The 18811-nt window shown below is 40.9% G+C and overlaps 2 protein-coding genes and 1 pseudogene across 3 annotated transcripts; 2 read left to right on the forward strand and 1 right to left on the reverse strand.

Moving 5' to 3' along the window:
- The first annotated feature begins 910 nt into the window (after window positions 1–910).
- Window positions 911–3841, forward strand: LOC141837258 (uncharacterized). Its single transcript, XM_074724695.1, has 7 exons — window positions 911–1604; window positions 1685–1834; window positions 1910–1971; window positions 2081–2141; window positions 2312–2386; window positions 2508–3163; window positions 3257–3841. The coding sequence occupies exons 1-7, from the start codon at window positions 911–913 to the stop codon at window positions 3839–3841; spliced, it is 2283 nt and encodes a 760-aa protein (XP_074580796.1).
- Window positions 3842–9020: 5179 nt separating this feature from the next.
- LOC141839971 (uncharacterized) lies at window positions 9021–15850 on the forward strand. 2 transcript variants are annotated; one of them, XM_074727844.1, is made up of 15 exons: window positions 9021–9255; window positions 9347–9394; window positions 10165–10225; window positions 10523–10555; window positions 11001–11125; window positions 11470–11604; window positions 12768–12844; window positions 12933–13198; window positions 14237–14293; window positions 14376–14544; window positions 15141–15198; window positions 15276–15361; window positions 15446–15502; window positions 15585–15706; window positions 15791–15850. In XM_074727844.1, exons 1-14 carry the CDS (start codon window positions 9117–9119, stop codon window positions 15663–15665), a joined length of 1392 nt encoding a protein of 463 aa, XP_074583945.1. In that variant the 5' UTR covers window positions 9021–9116; the 3' UTR covers window positions 15666–15706; window positions 15791–15850. The 2 variants fall into 2 exon arrangements, with proteins under 2 accessions (XP_074583945.1, XP_074583944.1); XM_074727843.1 differs by having other exon boundaries at window positions 15585–15850.
- Window positions 15851–16208: 358 nt separating this feature from the next.
- Window positions 16209–17245, reverse strand: LOC141842118 (putative RING-H2 finger protein ATL53; annotated as a pseudogene).
- Window positions 17246–18811: the final 1566 nt, after the last annotated feature.

The following is an 18811-nucleotide window of genomic DNA, read 5'->3' on the forward strand; positions in this document are numbered from 1 at the left end:
AAAAATCATATCAGGCATTTTCATATTGCATCAATATGCCATTTTAATGAGGGTAGGTTAATAATACCATCAGCTGATTCCCTATGTCCTTCTGTCGACGGTTAATTGGTGAGGGAAAGAAGTAGAATTAGTTGAATATTGTTAAACAGGGTACTGAATAAGTCGAGGACCAAGAGGTGGAATATGATCGGGAGAAGCCTTAGAGTTAGTGCTGGGAGTCGGGTATAGACCTAAACCTCGAGATAAAGATCGACGATCCGATCCCGAGCAGAGCCTACTTGCTAGATCAGGAGTTGGGCCCCGACCTGAGTTGCCTTTCATGTTGCGCTTGGGCGCCGGAGTTGAGCAGAAGCGGCCGAGCTGGGTTGATCTAGCAAAGTAGCCTAGAACCAGAGCTCGGAGTGGGCTGCTGTGTAGGAGTCGAGTTTCGACCAGAATTAGAGATCGGGTTGAGGTCACCGAGTTGGAGTGTGAGGTCAAGTCAATTACCTGTTATTCGACGTGCCATCTACTTGGATCAAACCGGACTTTCAGAGCCTTGCCTCCATCGCAACCCATATATAACATTTATTATGTTTAAATAATAAATAGTAAAAGGTATTTTTAAAATTATCTACTGGGACTCAGTAGGCTGACACATACATCGATCGATATATTCAAATCCAACCCGTTTGAAAATTAAGGAAAAGAAAAAGAAAAAGGAAAAAAAATTAATGCTTTTCTTCCAGATTTAGTAAACTACGCGAGACTTGGAGTGCTGCAGGGTGGGAACCCTATACTGTTTGCCGACATAAGCAAAGCTTAATTTAGTAAAGCGATAGATCTGCCCACTACTGAATCTTTAATCAGTTTATATATCGACGTGCATGGCTTCGTCCATCTATCGCACGCTCCTCTCTTGATAATCTCGATGAAGCCGTCGACGTCGATGGACGACGTCCACCGAGATTTCCCTCCGACGGAGTCCCCATTGCCACAGCAGGAGGACGATACAAGTACAACGCCCCAGCTCAACCCGCCATTCGCGCTACCACCCTCACCACCGTCGGTCTTCTCCGACGAGGAGGAGACGGCCAGAGACAGTGACGACGCTAGCGATGACGACGAGTTTGGTCCGTTTAAACGGCCGAACAACTTCGACAAGAGGTACTACACAAAGGTTGAGAAGATGATCCTCGAGGAGGACACGGAGGAGCTCCTGTGGCTGGCGAAGAACAAACCTCTCAGCTGCCACGTCAACCTCATGAACGACCCCGTTCTCAGCGTCGTCATCGCCCGCAGGAAAACCGAGATCGCCCTCGAACTCATCAAGCAGCTCCCCAACGACAAGCTCGAGGCTCATAACTGCAACGGCGACACAGCGCTGCACGTGGCCGCCGCCTCAGGCGATACCAAGGCGGCGAACGCATTGCTGAACAAATCCCTCTATCTGGCGGAGAAACGAAACAAGAAGGGGGAGAAGCCGCTGCACAAGGCGGCGCTCTACGGGCAGCAGGAGGTGTTTCAGCTTCTCGTGGACAAGGCCAAGGGGAAATGCTCGCCGGAGGACCGGACGTACGAGGGAGCCAACTCGCTCCACTGCGCCATCATGGGCAATGCGCCGGGTGTGTACACGATCGAGCACCGATTTAATTATCTCCCAGAAACCTTTGTATCCATCGATCGATCGCTTGAAATTTTGCAGGTTTGGCGTTGAAGATTGCGATGGACCGGCCAAATTTAGCAGAAACACGGAATAACAGAGCAGTGACTCCATTGCAACTGCTGGTGACCATTCCCGAGGCATTCCGCAGCCAATTGGTTCTCGGATCACTCGATAACTTCCTCTATGACTGTAACCTAATCCCTTCTTTTATTTTATTTTATTTATATTTATATTTATTTATTTTGCAAAAATTTTAAATGTTAGCGATTCCCCTGCCTGAGGAGCCCCCCAAGCGCTCTCGCAAGCAAGGCATAATAGATATTGAGGTTTAATCTGTTTACTTTCTTTTATTTGGAAAAAAGAAAAAAGAAAAATAGTGATGAATTATTTTCCATGAAATAATGTTGTTTGCCCCTAAAATTTATCTGTAATTAGGATCAGGGCATTCATGGTGACAACTCAGAAGAAATAGAGAAAGAGGAAGATGAAGAAAGAGGTAATTATTTTGACGATTTTCATAATTAGGAACATCAAAATTAATTAATTAATAAGATTTATCCTCATTGGATCTCAAGTAACTATTATTGTTTTTTTACATGTGTTTACTTATGAATTTTGATTGCCTTAACTTATAATATATTGTTGTGGATGCATGGATGCTTGCAGGAAAATGGATTTCCATGTTATTTCGCAATATTTTAGGACCAATTCGCATATGGCTTTTCAAACTTCTATGGCGAGGTGACATTTTTTATTTTAGTCTACTTTTTCTTTAGAATTTGTTAAAAGTCCACATAGCATTTTGAGAAATGAGATATATAGGGGGTGGGGAGTGTAAATTTAATGAAAGAAAATTTGACAGTTTCACCCAAGATTCAAAAACTGTACGAGCAAAAAGTTGTTCATAGAGACGCCATGAAACTGATAGAATGGCTAGCGAAGCATTCCAATAACTTCGAGTTCTTCGCCAAGGGACATACCAACGACTACACGATGGAGGCTTCGTGGCGGCGGGAGCTCCATGGCAATCGGGAACGTAAGACAGGGCAAAAGTCCCAGCAGCGCGAGCTCCTGTTGAAGTTCGTCAACAAGCTCCTCAGCCTCGACGACGGCACCCGCGGCAGCGACGCGCCGGTGGTCAAGGGGGTTCTCCAGAGCGCGACTAAGGCGCTGGAGTCGATGTCTTCGGTGCGGAGCTTTTCGGAGTCGCCGCTGATCATGGGGGCGGAGATGGGCCTGAACGAGTTCGTGAAAAAGATCCTGGAGGTGTGCCCGGAGTCGGCGACGTACGTGGACAGCCGCCGCCGGAACGTTCTTCAGGTGGCGATCGAGAGCGGCAACCGGGAGATCGTGGAGACCATCCGCCAGATGACGGCGGGGGACAAACCTGTCCTGCCCTCCTGGCTGCTCTCGCACACCAAGTCGAGGGGGACCATCCTGCATTTTGCTTCGGAGAGGATTCCTCCCGATACGGACGACGACGCCGTGCAAATGCAAGATGAACTCATTTTTTTTGAGGTAAACAAGGAAATCAATCAAAAGTTTTTTTTTGCTAATTAATTCTTCAATCTTGAGGATGAGGAAGTGAAGTTTTCTCACCAAATTGAGTAGACGGTGAAAGAGATGGTGCCGAGGGAACTGATGTACAGCAGGAACAAGGAGGAGAAGACGGCGCAAGAGGTGTTCAGCGAGAACCACAAGGAGATGCTCAAGAGATGCAAGAACCAGCTGATGGAGATGGGGAAGACCTGCGCGGGGCTGGTGGCTGCGGTGGTGTTCGCGTCGAGCTTCTCGATCCCCGGCGAGAAGGACGAGAAGACAGGGAATCCGGTATACATGGACAGGCTGGCCTTCAAGATCTTCTCCCACACCTACGTCATCGGCCTCTCCTGCGCCGCCACCTCGCTGATCCTCTTCCTCTCCCTCGTCATCTCGCCCTACAAGGAGCAGCAGTTCCGGCGGGCCATTCCGACCAAGTACTTCTTGGCCTGCTTGTCCTTCGCCATGGCGCTCTTTGCGCTGCTCGTCTCCTTCACCTGCAACATCTTCCTGCAGATTTACGGCGGGCAGAGGACGGAGTCCGGCGATCTGATTCCGCTCATACTGGAGCTCATCGTCTTCCCTGTCCTCTGCTTGATTATACTGTACTACAGGGGAGCAACCTTTTGGCCGTCGTTCAGGCGTATTTGGAAGTAGACAACCAAACTCATGCATTCATTAGTGTGTCTGGAGTGCTAATACTTGATCCCGTTCATTGGCGTGTGTTAAGATTTGGTGCATTGTTTGCCTTGTTTGTCTTGTTCCTGAGATTCATAATGCAGAAACTTCTTGATGTTTTACTGTATCTCCAATAACAGATCTCATTTCATGATTCATGAACCTTTTTTTCCCAGAAAGCATACATCAATAAATCACTCATACTTCAAGTCCTTTTAGGAAGAAAGGACTTGTCTGCATTTATCAAAACATGATTGCTAAGATCTTGTTTTCTCTCATAACTGAAATTTCACGATATTCAACTAACAACAAAAACTCGAAAAAACTTTCTTTAGTTTGTATGGATGCAACATATATACTTCTAATAACTCAAGTTACAGTTTGTTGTCTTCCAAACTTAGAATTAGATTCAACAATCTTCCAACGCCCATATTCTGACAAAGCTGTTAGTTGCAGGCATGGAGTCGAGCATTTAAAGAATGATTAGAAAGGATTGAGTGGGGGATGATGAATCTTTTCTTATTGCTTAAAAAGAATGAAATCCATTTTTTCTGTTCTGTTTTATCATGGTTGCAGTTACGTTTATTAGGCTCTCTGTGGCATTTCATCAAACAGAACATGAGCGACCATAAATTACCAGTTCCACCACCGGAGTGATCTCCAGCTCAATGCTAAGTCCATTCACCTTCCTCTTCAAGTAGTATCCCACCAACTCATCATCGGTCGGCCGGAAACGGAACCCAGGCGGCAGCGACAAAGAGCTCATCTTTAATCTCCGAAGAAAACTCAAAATTTCAAAAGCAAAAGACGGCAGTAGCTCTTCCACAAACCGAGCACGGAAAGCACTATGTTAAATCACCATCAAACTTGCAAATCATCGCTAAAGATGAGATTTTGGAAGACCGAAAAGAGGATGCAGCTCTTGAACGCCAGAATCATCCTCCTGCGAAAGATGATATTTTTCTTTTTGCCTCTGGTCACAAAAGTGGAATTTTGACGAGGCGAGACCGGAGGGAGAGGCGAGGGATTTATGGCGGGAGGCGGCGCCGTGAGGCAACCAAACCAATTGGGTGTCTGAAAGCACTTCTCACCTCTTTCGCTGAATCACTGGTGGAGAAACTAAACCAATTGGGTGTCTGAAAGCAAATGGAAGCAGCGAAAACACAAATTCTGAAACCAATTTTTTTCTTTCGTTTTATTTTAACTAATATCAGTGTTGCCGTTGCATTCTTCAAGTTTATGAATCCAACCAGATGCTATTTCATGATGAACAGTGCTCTTTTATTAAAATACTATTTATTCAATGGCGGAGCACCACCAAGTCCTCAGTCATCCGCCTGCATCAAGCAGTACGCTTGCAGCCTCGCCGCAAAAGGGCGGCTGAAGTGGAATCTGGTGCCGACGGTGTCGAAGCACTGATCCGGTGTTTTCCTCACCGCCCTACAGCACCCCGGCGCCACCCGCAGCTCGCCGGAGGATCTGGACGTCAGGAGGGAGCGCACGCAGCCTTTGACGGCGCTGGCCGGGCCCAAGCATTCCTTCACGGTCGGCTGTCGAAGCGCCGCCACATGCGGCGGCGACGGTGCCCTCGGCCGCGGCCGCGGCCAACTGCGGCAAAACCACTGGGCTTCTTCTTCTGAGCAGTCAAACCTCCTGAACCCAAAGATGGATTGCGCCGCCGCCGTCGGCGGCCACACGCCAAGGCTCGCCACCACCACCAACAGCAGCAGCGGCAACAGCTCCACGGATCGCCTCATGGAAGTAGCTGAGATTGTGGCTGTGGATTTGTTGATGAGAGAATGGATTTGTGGATGCATTTTTATACGCGTGGTTTGAGAAGGTTAACGTGGAATTGCTGTTACTTGTGTTGAGGTTATGTTTAAGTTCTTATTGCAATGTTTATACTTTAATTACAAGTTTCATCTTTGCATTAATCACTAAGAGTAACTGTAATGGTTTAAAACTATTGAAAATTTCAAAATGGCAAACATAAAATTTAAGTGTTTTAGCTTTAAAGATGACACATTTTGATAGCAAATTGTTGAAGGCATTTAAAAAGCTATTAAATTTGGACAATTTTAACATGAAATATCATGTAACAGCCAAAAAAAGCATAATTTAGTAAAATGAAAGATAAAGGATCAAATGGACCAAAAGGAGCATAATTTAGATTCATTTACTTGAAAGAAGAAAAAAAATTACATATGAAACTCTACCATTTTATATCTCTATTAACAATTCAAATATTCAGTCACTTGAACAAAAAAATTATATACATTGAAGCTACATTTTGTCAATCTCTAAACACTAATTCTAATTTGTACAGAAACTTCTGGCTTCAAACTTCTTTTATAAGTTATATACATTTTTCTATAGCATTAAAACTTCAATTCTATTCTATAATCCAGATTCAATCGATCATTCCTTTTTTTCCTTTATTGTTCTCGGAGCAAAAGCTTTCATGGATTGTTGTGGAATCATTTGCCAGTAATTGATTTCCTCCAACATCAACTACCATTTGTTGAAGTATCAACATTACTTGCAGTTCTATCTTGGGGCATCCGGTTGCTTAATCTTTGAGCAGATTTCATCATTCTACGATGGAACCCCATTATGTCGTGGTATTCTCCAGTTCTGAGACAGCGGTTACAGTAGCCGAATCTACTCCCACCACAATCCTTGCACCTGCAACAGTGCATAGCTTGCTTCTCGTGAGATCTTCACGCGACACGAGTGTGTGAAACTAGATTTTACCATTTAGGCCACTCTCCCTTTGGAAGCATGATTAGGCCCAGGCAGTTTGTTCTCCCTGCACAAATCAAGTTAATAAGCATCAGAAGCAAATAAGAATAGGTTGTTGATAAGGACGGTAGTGCACCGACATCAGAGATCTTTGCCTCAACAATTATAACAATCAATTCTTCCACTTCCATCACAGTGGATCTGATTTCTTCATTTTCTCTCTTCTAACATTGGAATGAGATAATGTAACAAAAGAGTTGTTAAAAGCATAACTTTGCTATGCAGAAGAAAGGCCTGAACAAGTATATATGGATGCTGTTATCAGCCGATTGTTAGTTTCTTTTAAAAAATAACTCATTGTTATTTTTCAATGAGAAAAAATATATTGATATTGTATGGAGATATTTAAAGATGACTAATAAATCAACAAGAGTGGAAGGCACAAGGGATCGAGGAAGGACACGTTAGTTAATGAAACGATTTAATCAATTTGAGTAATTACTAATGGTGTAGCATTGAATAGAGCTCAATAAAAGATTCCTCTAGTCTACCTCAAATAGTTAAGACAATCAAGGTCCAACAAGGACGATGAAAAGCTTCCAAAACTTAGAAGTTTCTTTCTATTCGGGAATGTATCATGGAAGGAGTTGATGTTCAAGTGAAATAAAAGCATGTCTTTGGAGCCAGTTAGCTATATAAGAGATGTGGGAAAGTTCTTAGGAACCATCGATCACCTGATTCATTTAACTTGCATAAAACCAACTTCTGGTGCATCTTTAAGCACATCTCCACCAATTTCAGGGAAATAATTTTTCAGGAAAGCTCCATCTCCGAAATCACGATAGATGGTTCCTTATTCAGTCTACATGAAACAGTATGGAGTAGATGACTAAGAATTTCATCAGCTTAAATCAATTGACTAACCAGCATGATACAGTGTTGTAGCATGACAAACAATGAGACTGATCATCACACATTGAACAATAGCTACAAAAGAATTCTATCTCAAAAAGACAAGCTACCTTAGATATGCAATGTGCATTCCAAGCTATCAATAACTATTTAACAGCTCTTATTCCAAATGTTCTGTACATACATCACACTCTGGTAAAGAGGTCTCTTCCACGTCATATATCATAGAAATTCATACAAACAGGAAAGGAGATTTTTTATCCTTACCAACTTGATCTTATCGCACCCAATAATAAACATGTATGAAACATCTCCGAAGCATGTATTCAGATATCCCAAACCTTGATGCTTAGTCCTAGGTCTTCTAGAAAAACAAACAAACAAACAACGCCAATAGAGATGCATTTACTATTACATGATGGGGATTGTAATCTTCTATGGATTTCTGATTTTCACTTAATGATGAAATTATGGGGAAAATTCAACTAATATATATCCATTTGAGTCCTCAAAAGTTTGGTCATTCAGATGAGACACTTACAAGACCAACAACTTTTCTTACAGAATTAGTTGAGGCAATATTGGCCTTCATTTGGTTCTAACGCAAACAATCACCTTCCTTCTAATCTTATGCGCATGGATAGCAATCACTTAGCCTTTGCCAAGTGCAATTAGTTTGGTAATTAGGTGCTAAAGAATTCCACTGCTATACAAATAAGATAGATAACTACTAATGCATCCACATTTCTGGCAAAGTACATTTTAACACATCATTTTAGGGCGGAAAAAGGATAATACATCCACATCAATGGCATGACATGATTCAACTCAACAAGCTAGCTTGGACAGAAGGATCTTCAAATACTTTGTATTTATACTACGAACCAGAAGCAACAATCCACTACACACATATCTGCAATTGTATTGAGACATGGAACATTGCAGTCAAACCTAAACGATCGATCTCCTGGTTTTCTAACCTTCAGAACCTCGAATCCTAGTGGGCGATCTCTCGTTTTGAATCCGTAAAGGTTTCTCTTTTTCACATACTACGTCTGACTTTTTTCAGGGAACGAGGAAGAATTAGAGAGAAATGAGTATGGGCGGAGACGCAGGGGTTTACTGACCTCGGTTCGGACGATCCAGGAAGGCTTGGAGACGGCCACCGCGAGGCGCCGTTTCGAGCCGGGGGAAAACACGCTAGGAGAGTTTTCGGAGTCACCGGAGGCCAAAGCAGAAGCAGGGACGGCGGGGAGCAAGGCGGCCATCGGCGTTGTTCGATGGCGATGCGAGGCCGGCGAACAGATCGTCGATGAAAGGTCGTGTTTACTTTGGAAGAGGGATAGAAAAGTGAAGGAATGACAGAAGAGGAAAGAGAATTTTTATTAAAAAAATCTAAAAATTCAAATTTATCCCAATTTTAATTGGATTTACCGATTCTTTATTAAATGGGCCGGGCCGTCCGGCTCAGAGCTAGTTGCACTTTTCAATTGAAGGTCCTACACCGGATCTGTTACCCTACGTCGATCGCCGGAACTCCGTCGCTCGTGTCAACGGCGAACACAAAGCTTCGCTCTCGTTAACCGGAAGGAGAGCAGCCATGGCGGGGATCAGAGGCTACTGGACTCTGGCGGCGACGGCGGTCGCCTTCCGTATCCTCCTCCTCTTTTGCTTGCCTAAGGATTTCCACCTCGGATCTCATCCTGAGATCACAACCCCTCTCACCAGCCTCCGCCGCCGTACGAACCCCCGTCACTTGCTCCGTTTACTCTCTTCTTCCTATCATTTACGCTCGTTAACCTCTTTTGTTTTCGATTTCTGTTCTTACAGTGGCGGAAGGTTACTGGCTCAAGCAGGCGTCCATGTCGCCCTACTCAGGTCAGTCCATTTCCACGAGTTCCTAGGGGGAAAGAGCTGAATTGCTCTTTTCCGGGACATATTGTGTCAACTATATTGAGCAACAAAATGAATCTAATGTGCTACCGAAATGACCACTGGCTTTGCCGTTAGGGAAAGAAAACAAGGGATGGACTAACTAAACTTTGCGCTTCTATATTAGTTTCTTGAGAAAATATAAATGACTGCTCGAAGTTGAATCAAATACGATTTGGGATAAATGAATGCTTATAGTATGTTAATGACTCTGTTTGTGATCATCTGAGCTTGTATTGCAAATATTATGCCATATATTTATTCTTATGTTGCCGGTTATAGAGTGATTAATGTACTTTTGTTTGCACGTAATACTTGTATGGAGGCAATGTCTACTGCGAGTCATTTGATACCTGCCAGCAAGTTACCATGATTGGTTTGTTTGAAAAGACCAATTAAAAAAGAGTGTCTTTGTAGGTGAATAGTTTCAATTTTATATAATTGTAGATTTACCACCTGCATGGCTGCATGTTGTTCCTACATGAATGGTATAATTTGAGTGCCTTTTCTGTTTTATTTTTACCTGTGGAAATGTGATTATCTGCTAGCTATTGTAGATGTTTTCAAACCAAATCTATTGGTTACAATCAGATGGCTGCAGCCCTTTGCACTAGAATCTGCTGCCTTTTGGCTCGGAACTTAATTGATCCTCATAAGAAGAATACAGAACATACCTCTTCTATTGCATTTATTAGTTTTTGGTCCCTTTTTTCCAGGTTCAATGTATCATGGATCCCCTGTGCTACTGTCAATTCTCGGGCCCCTTAGTACTAAAAGGTATGTGCCTTGCTAATTAGGGAAACTATATAACTAAAAAAAGATGAAATAACTATGGTTTATGCTTATATCTGCACATTTTGTTTTGGTGTCGAATGATAGGCATCAGCCTATCTGAAGCCATGGTAAGAAATTGATGGAAGAGTTTCAGAATAAATTTTTATATACATTCTGTTGGATGAATAAGTATAGTAAGCTCCCCTTGAGAAATTTTATCTTACTCTTGAACTTTTATGAAATTAGTTACATTGCTTAGTTTTGATATTCCGAAACATCTCCTTTGGGATTTTTTTGCAGATCTGAAGGGCGACCTCCTCATTTCTACTGCAGGTAGCTCCTCATTTATTTTATGTAGTCTCATAATGAAAATCTTATGTTTTGTGCTTCTGCAATCCTTTTGTGGCAGGCTAACATTACTAATTATGAAACTATTTCTTTTATCTCATGTGGTACTGGCATGGCTAACTTTAACTGTCTATGGGTGTCATACTAGCTTGGCTATTTGTTAGTTAAATAATCTCTATTTCGATGTTCTTCATAGATACCACATCTGTTCATCTTTTATTATATTAATTTATATTGCCTCAATTTTGATTCTTAATCGTATTATTTGTTGATTGAGAATCATATGTCCTCGTCGGCTATTCTCTTCTCAAATGACTTCTTCTGCTGTTTTGCCTTTGAAACTCTCAGAATTCTTCTTAATGAATCGTTTACATGTTGCTGTAATCATAATTCAAATTTAGAAATTTAATTCTCATCCATGCAAAAACAGTCTGCTGTTTGTGCTTGTAGACTTTATTACTGCCACCCTTATCCGTGCAACTGGCAAGAAGCTTATGCTGTCACGTCACAAGCATTTGCAGATTCTCAACCTCTCGAAGCTAGTAGAAGTTTCAGGTCTGTCCAAATCCTTGAAACTGCATGGTTAGAGTGTTTATTGTCTTCACTTTAATTGCTTATAATGTTTTCTCATGTACACTTCTTTTTCAAAGTGTGTTGGTGCATATATATACTATACGAACTAGCACTTGTTGACAAATTTTCCTATACATGGAGCATCTGTATGATTGCCATGTGCATCATAAAACTGGTAATAGATCAAAGATTTAGAATTGGGTCTATAAAATATGTTTAAGTACTTAGTGTAGTACATGAGTTAAAAATAAAACTGACAGAGAAGTGAAGTAGGGTTGGGGATCATTTGAAATAAGGCACTAATTTCAGCTTACTTTTGTTGTCAGGTTTTGTAGATTCTGGAGATTTTGCTGCTTTAATGTATCTTTGGAACCCAATGACGATTGTCGTTTGCATTGGATCATCTACATCGCCAATTGATAATTTGATGGTTGTCATGGCTATATATGGAGCTTGCTCAAGTAAGCAAAGCCTCTTTTCTTCTCTTATTGACGACGTCTTGATATCGGATAATTTGTACCAAGCCTTGATTTTCTGAAAGTTTCTTTCTTAATATAAGTGCTTGCTGGTTATTTATTGAGAGTTCTATTGCATATACATATATTGCTAGTTAATATTAAGCATTCTTCTAATTATATGTTCTTTAAACAGGCACTACTGTTGGAAAAAGGATTCACATACGAACTAGAAATTTCACAAGTTACCAATTAAAATGCTATTCGTGCAGGATTAATTATTAGCCTTTTGCAATCTACCATTTATTTTGATCCTCATCTAATCTGATTTGTGAAATAGTTCTTCTTCTTTCTTTCTTTCTTTTTATAATTTTTTGCAGGCATTTTATTTACTTGTTGTAGGCTTATTCCATGCATATAGTATTAGCAGCGTGTGGTTCCAGTTTTTTGATTGTACAATTTGACACATTTAGCTTACTTCTGATAATATGCATTTGGACTATTTTATGTTTTTTTCAAGTCCTAAAATTGTCAACTCAAATCATAGATGATATGTTTTACCAAGCTAGTAGTGCCACTACTGGATTTTTTATACAATGAGGTGAAGTGAATTAATCATGCCCAGAATGCTTGTGGTTTTATGTATATGCTTAAAACATCAGATTGTTTATTTTTGTGATTAATATGGAAGTTTTCACTCAAACTTTCAGGAGTGGTTTTCTTTTAATCCAATTGATACAGAAAATACTATCCATACATTCTTCTTGATTTCCCATGTTAATTTTGGTCGATCAATTTCATTTTTGGATGATGATAATCATGTTTTATTTGTATTATGCAACTAATTTCCTTTCTACTAATTATTTGTTTGTTGGCTGATATGGTAATTATACTGCTACTTATGGTTAGAAGTTAGGTGTATTTTATGGAAGTAAAAAAAAAGAGGTAGTCTGGTGTATGAAGTTTCCGCCAATGAAGGGCCCTGGTTTATTGTATACAGTCTTACCCTGCATTACATGAGACTATTTCCACTAATGGAAGTAAAACTCATCATATAAATGTGGAACCTTAGATTTTAGCTGCTGTGTGCTAGACAGTTATTGCTTGATTCAGCAGAAGAATTACTATTATTGTTGTTGCTAAAAGGTAAATATTTTTGTTTTTGCCAGGAATACCTCCATTAGCGGCCTTTGGATGGGTTTTTGCAGTGCACCTATCTCTTTATCCAGTAATCTTGATTGTGCCGGTATTCTCTTTGCTATTCACATAATTATTTCATACGTCTACTTTTTAATTAAAAATAATGATTCTTTAATTGATTAACTTTACTGCAGATCATTCTTTTGTTAGGGTATGGTCTGGATGCTCCTCCTTCAAAGTTGTTTCTTCTGAAAAATTCTTATGCAAGCAAAAACAGTACTTTAGCAAAGAGTCAGGTCAATTCAGGAACTTCAAGTCAAACAGATAAAGCAATTAATCATTTTTCATGGATTCCAGTGCTACATTTTGCATTATGGGTGTCTGTGTGGTTAGGTTATGTATTATTCTTGAGTAGTGTATCCCTCAAGGGGATTGGAAGCATCACAGAAATGTTCAGGAAGTAAGTTACCTGTGATGACTAAAGTATCTGTGTTATTCACTTTTTCTTTGCTGATGCAATATTTTTTCTATGCCTATTTTTTTAATCCAAAACCGTAAATGTTAGTCCCAAGCTCGGATGAAAAGGTTGTGGGTTGTATTAGGTTGCTAGCCAACGTCAAATTCAGGGTACCTTGTGTTAGGCTGCTCGGATCCATCAAAGCCTATTTCTTTAATCCACCTCTAACTTGTGTATTACTACCTGAAGAAAGAAAATCTACAGTTACATTTCATTGCTAGTTAGATTCTTAAACTGGAACCTTTTATCTCAAGATCACCTTCTTCCATGATATATATTGCTTGCCTGATTCATATCTGACAAAACTAGACACCTAAATAGATGTAATTGGTTAGGTAATATTCTCATGATACTCTTTAGGAGCATATTGTAATTTTTTCATGAAGTGGAAAATCAAGAATGCAATGAAGGATGTTTCTATATCAAAAAGAACAGAAGTTGGAGTACATATTTTGCTGGTTTCTATGTATATTCGAATTTCTATTCTGCACCCATCACAAAACATTGTTGATGCTGTTGTGAATTTCCTAATTATACTATTGGTATTCTCATTATATGCATCTTCGTACTATCAAAATCAGGGTATGATTTAAGATGCTTATCTTGTTGGCTCAGAATCTACAAAAACCACACCGGCAGAAAGCAATCTACACGTTGAAAGATAAAACTTATCCAAAAACTACACGTTGTAAACCTTATCAGGATTAAGATTTACTCACATATCTCACTTATTTGAATAAGATTATTTCTTCCTTGAGATTTAGTTTCCAGTTCATACTTTGAGAAATGATTGCTCACGTAATTTACAATTGTTTTCTTGTTTTTATTCTGATAGATGTTTTAGGCAATCTGTTCTGCAGACGTATCTGCTAGAAATGCTATCTGCATCTCCCTTATTATCAAATTTTGATGTTCTTTCAGCAGAAATTGCTTCAAGAAATGTCCTTTTTTAATTGCTTGCTTTTGTTTTTGTTTTGGCAGAACATATGGGTTTATTCTTACTGTTGAAGATTTGTCCCCTAATATAGGTTTACTTTGGTGAGCATGTTGAAGGTTTCCTTTGTATGTATCTCAGTATGCTTTAATTATTTGCCTGTTCATATGTCTACAATGACTGCAGGTATTTTTTTGCCGAAGTTTTTGACTTCTTCAGGAACTTCTTCCTTATAGTTTTTCATGTCAATATTCTCTTCATGATCTTGCCGTTGGCTATACGTCTAAAACACCGGCCGTGCTTCCTTGCTTTTGTGTATATTGCAATATCTTCGATGCTAAAATCTTATCCATCAGTAAGTTTTCAGTTCCTCAAATTAAGCAGTTAATTGGCTCATTTACTGGAGTTAGAGTATATATTATTTTCCTCTTTTGACTCGGGGTTCTTAGTGTGCACTATGAACTGTGAAACTTCTCTAAAAGTTAGCCTTTCTCTGGAATAAAGTGATAGTCTTGCATAGTATAATGTAAACATTACATTCAGCTCATATACATCATTCTTCATTGTGAATGAGAGTTTGTTTTTCCTTGCAATAATTGTCTTATTAGCTGGATAGTTGAGTTGACTTTTATCAGATTTGATGATTTACATTGTTGTCGATCACAATGACTAGACTATTTACTCAAACTATTTATAGATTCTTGGTACCGAGCAAATCAAGAAATTCATTAGATCACCATTAAGCCAAAAGAAAAGAATTCATTAGATCAACATTAAGCCAAAAGAAAAAAAGGGTCTATAAAAACTATAGAACGATCATAGGCTATTATGACCAAAGCAAATTGGTTAAGTGCTATGCAATTTCACTTACTTTTCAGGATTAATCTCGTGCTGGTTCTCATGTATTCTGTGTTCGGTTAATTTTGAGTATTAATTTTTCTTGTTCAACAGATTGCTGATTCGACTCTTTACCTGAGTCTTGTAGCACTATTCTCCAATGAGCTCGCAGGTAATATTCACATCACTATCTTCTTTGTCTCCTACTTGAACATTGACATGTGATGACAATCAAAGTTACTCCTGCAGATATGCAATTTTCTTTCTTTCTTTTCTGTGGGTATATTGGAGTCTCTCTTTTCAGCCCTGTTATGCACAACTTGTGGATTTGGAGGGTAATTCTCTCTTTATCATTCTTATTTTATTACCTTTTTTTAAAATTATTTTTATTTTAGCTGAAAGCTTCAAAACGTTAACAGGGGACTGGAAATGCAAATTTTTACTACGCCACTGGCCTTGCTTATGCGTGCCTACAGGTATTTGTGCATTTGATTTTACCAAACATGGTTGCCTAGATAAAATCCATTGTCTAATCTATTGAGAGTTGCAATTGTACAGACTATCCTGGTGGTTGAGAGCGTTGGCTCAATGCTGAAGCATGACCGGTTGCTCAGAAAGGCAGTCGAAGCTGAACATTGAATCAAACATAGTTTATCAGACTATGGCAGTTTAATTGGATAGTTGTCTTCCCTGATCAGTTGCATTGCTTCTGTGTTTATTTCTCTCGATTATGGACCTAACGTTGTGAGTTATTGTTTTAGCAGATAATTAGAGCTGTGTGACCGTGACAGTCGACGAGCATGTCACTGTTACAGTTTTGCTGATGCATCGACATCGACGGTGACCCGTGCATCCCTACGTATGTACTAAAGCATGGGCTACGTAGTCACGCTGATCATTGTCTGTCACCTTCGTGACGTTGTTTTGGATTCTTCAAAAAATGCCCACAGGAACAACGAGCCATCACTATCCTACCTTATCTTAATCTTTGTTTTTCTTGATGTAATCCAAAATAATGTGGATTAAGTGGGGCTAATGACTGCATTAAACTATCGACCATATTAGATCAAAACCTCAGCAAGAATTTCAATAAAAAAGAGGGGAATAGAGTGGGCATTTTCGTCATTTGACGGATGCGGAAGAAGCTTCCGTGATGTGTAAGGAGGAAGAGGGGAATGACGGTTATGCCCCTATCAACCACCTGTAGAAATCGTAGTAGCCGCCCTCCTCTGCCTCCCGCCGCGCGCTGCCCTCCAAATCCCGCGACCACCGCCCTCCCTCGTCGCCGTCGTAGCGGTGGCTCCACCGCCCAGACAGCTGTAAGGAAGATAGGGCGGAGGAGGCGGGGAAGATAGCCACCCCCTTCCTCCTCCCCCTGCCGCCTCCGCCACCTCCTCGCCTGGCTGCGCCGGCGCTTCCCTCTTCTCTTCCTTAACCACCCTTCTCGGGATCCACTCCACCACCGCCTCCACTTCCTCGTCAACGATGTACTCGAACGACGACCCTAGCGAGAACGTCCGCTGGTGCGGCGGAAGGTTCCCGGTGGCTGGATCCGCCTCCGATGCTGTTCCTCGCCGGCTGACGCTTCCGATCTCGACCTGGAAGCTTCCTGGAGTGGTGGCTTCTTGGCGAGGAGGCGGCAGGGGTGTGGCCGGGAGAGTGATGGAGGTGCGGCAGAGAGGGCACGAGGGGGCGGATCGGAGCCATGGATCGACGCATTGTGAATGGAAGGCGTGGCGGCAGGCCGGGAGGAGGCGGAGCTCGTCGTGCGGGCGGAAGGGGCTGAGGCAGACGGCGCAATCAGGGGAGGATTTGGGGAGGACGGTCAGGGAGGATGCGAGGGAAAACAGAGGGAGCGAATCCACCAGTGCTGTCTTGTCTTTGTCAGAGAAGCCGGAGTTGGAGGCAGGGGAGTCAGGTCGCGGTGGGAGTGTTGGAGGTGTCGGAGGTGGCGGAGGTAGCGGAGGGGGTGCAGCGGCGACAGAAGAGCTGCGGATACGGGAGGAAAGGAAGCGGAGGAGGAGGTGGATGGAGGCGGAGGCGACGAACACGAAGGCCACGATGGCGGAGACGATCAAGAGGCTGGGGTTGAGGGATAAAGAGGCGGAGCTTCTGGTTCCTTCGGGATAGATCTCCTCCGCCGGAGGATGGAGCTTGGGTGGCCGCTGCAAAAGCGGCTCGGACGGCGGCGGTCGTGGCAGCGAGGAAGGAGAAGCCATGGAAGACGCATAATTTGGTTCGCTTCACTCCTCTCCGCATTATATGTTTCCGCATAATTATTAGAATGCCCTTAAATTTATTTTCTATAAATGCCCTTAAGCTTTCACTAATACTAAAAACTCTCTCTTAAAATATCCCCTTCTATAATTGAAATACCTTTTTTACCCTTATAATTATTAATAGAGAATATTTAACCAAACTTCAAAATATTTTAAAAGTTACTTTATATTAGTTGATTACATCAATCATAGTTTTAGTTTAAAATATGAAAATTTTGAATTAAGAAAATAATCTATGAGACTAAAATCATACCATTTAATTATACATAAATACATAAATTAATTTATCCTTACACTAGTATTCACATCTTAGGCAATAATTAAATTGTGAGGAATCAATTTTGGAGTGATGTTCAAGTAAAGAACAATATAAAATCAACTAGAGTAGCCCTTAAGTTATAGAGTTTATTTATTATTTAAATATATTTTTTTAAAAGTAAATTTATATTGCTATTAATAACACATTTTGTTTATGATAAGGTCAACACAACATGCTCGATCAAGTGATAAAGGATATTATTCAATAAAAGCTTTATCATGTTACTCTTGTTATGAACAGTGTTCCAAGTTAGTTGCGTTGAGCTTATAAGCTTATCATATATCAGAACCAAAAACTAAAAGTCTTGTCACTTTAGTTTAAAATGTGCCATGGCAACAATCGAGGAGAAGCAAGACGACTGTGGAATTGGGCCTAGGGAGACTTTCAAACCACTGGAAAAAGCTATGGCCTATCAGCTATGGATGATATCATTGAAGCAATTGTGGCAATGCGTTGGGCGAGGAGTGATGGTCCCTCGGGATGAAACACTGATGGGGACCAAACCAAAGGCAGTCACTCTCCTTGTCTCACAGAAAGGAAAAGCTACTTAGGAAGCTTTAGCAGTTGGAGTAGTACATTCCCTTCTTCCTCCAGAATTGGGCCACAATAGCTCTCAGTTTGCAGAGGTGCAGTGGTGTTTGCCCTAAACAACAGTAACTCTGTGGAGATTTCCAACAAAGTAAGTAGGTTTCTTTTCAGCCTTTCAGAGATTATATCTACATGTGTCTGCCATTGACTGTCTAACTCTTCTTTAGGTTGCCAAATTACTGCAACTTTCAGATACCTGTAGGTTAAGGACACATTGGTTGGGTAAATGGTAGGTCCTTAATTTAATTCAACTTTTCAGTTCTCTGGGTCTAGTTTTCTTATCAAGTAACTATTGGTGACTTACTTCAACAGTCAGGTACGCTATAGTTTAAGAATTTTGTTTAATTTTTACAAGGAACATCATTCAGTTACGAATAGCATGGAAAAACAACTTCTATTCTTCTCAAATGACAATCATTAGGTTCCTAACTGTCCTTGGTAGGTGCTTAACTGAATTCCTGCCTCTTCAAATTTCAGGTTCTTATTACTTTTGTTATTTGTCAATTAATTTGACTATGAAAGCATCATGCGTTAAGACAAATTTATCTCATCATTATCCTGCAGCTGCCTAGATTCCAAAATGAGTAAACAACAACAAC

The sequence above is a fragment of the Curcuma longa genome, chromosome 11, assembly GCF_044706935.1.
Source record: "Curcuma longa cultivar G26 ecotype Majalengka, Jawa Barat chromosome 11, ITB_CL_G26_1.1, whole genome shotgun sequence".
In the NCBI taxonomy this organism is placed as follows: domain Eukaryota; kingdom Viridiplantae; phylum Streptophyta; class Magnoliopsida; order Zingiberales; family Zingiberaceae; genus Curcuma; species Curcuma longa.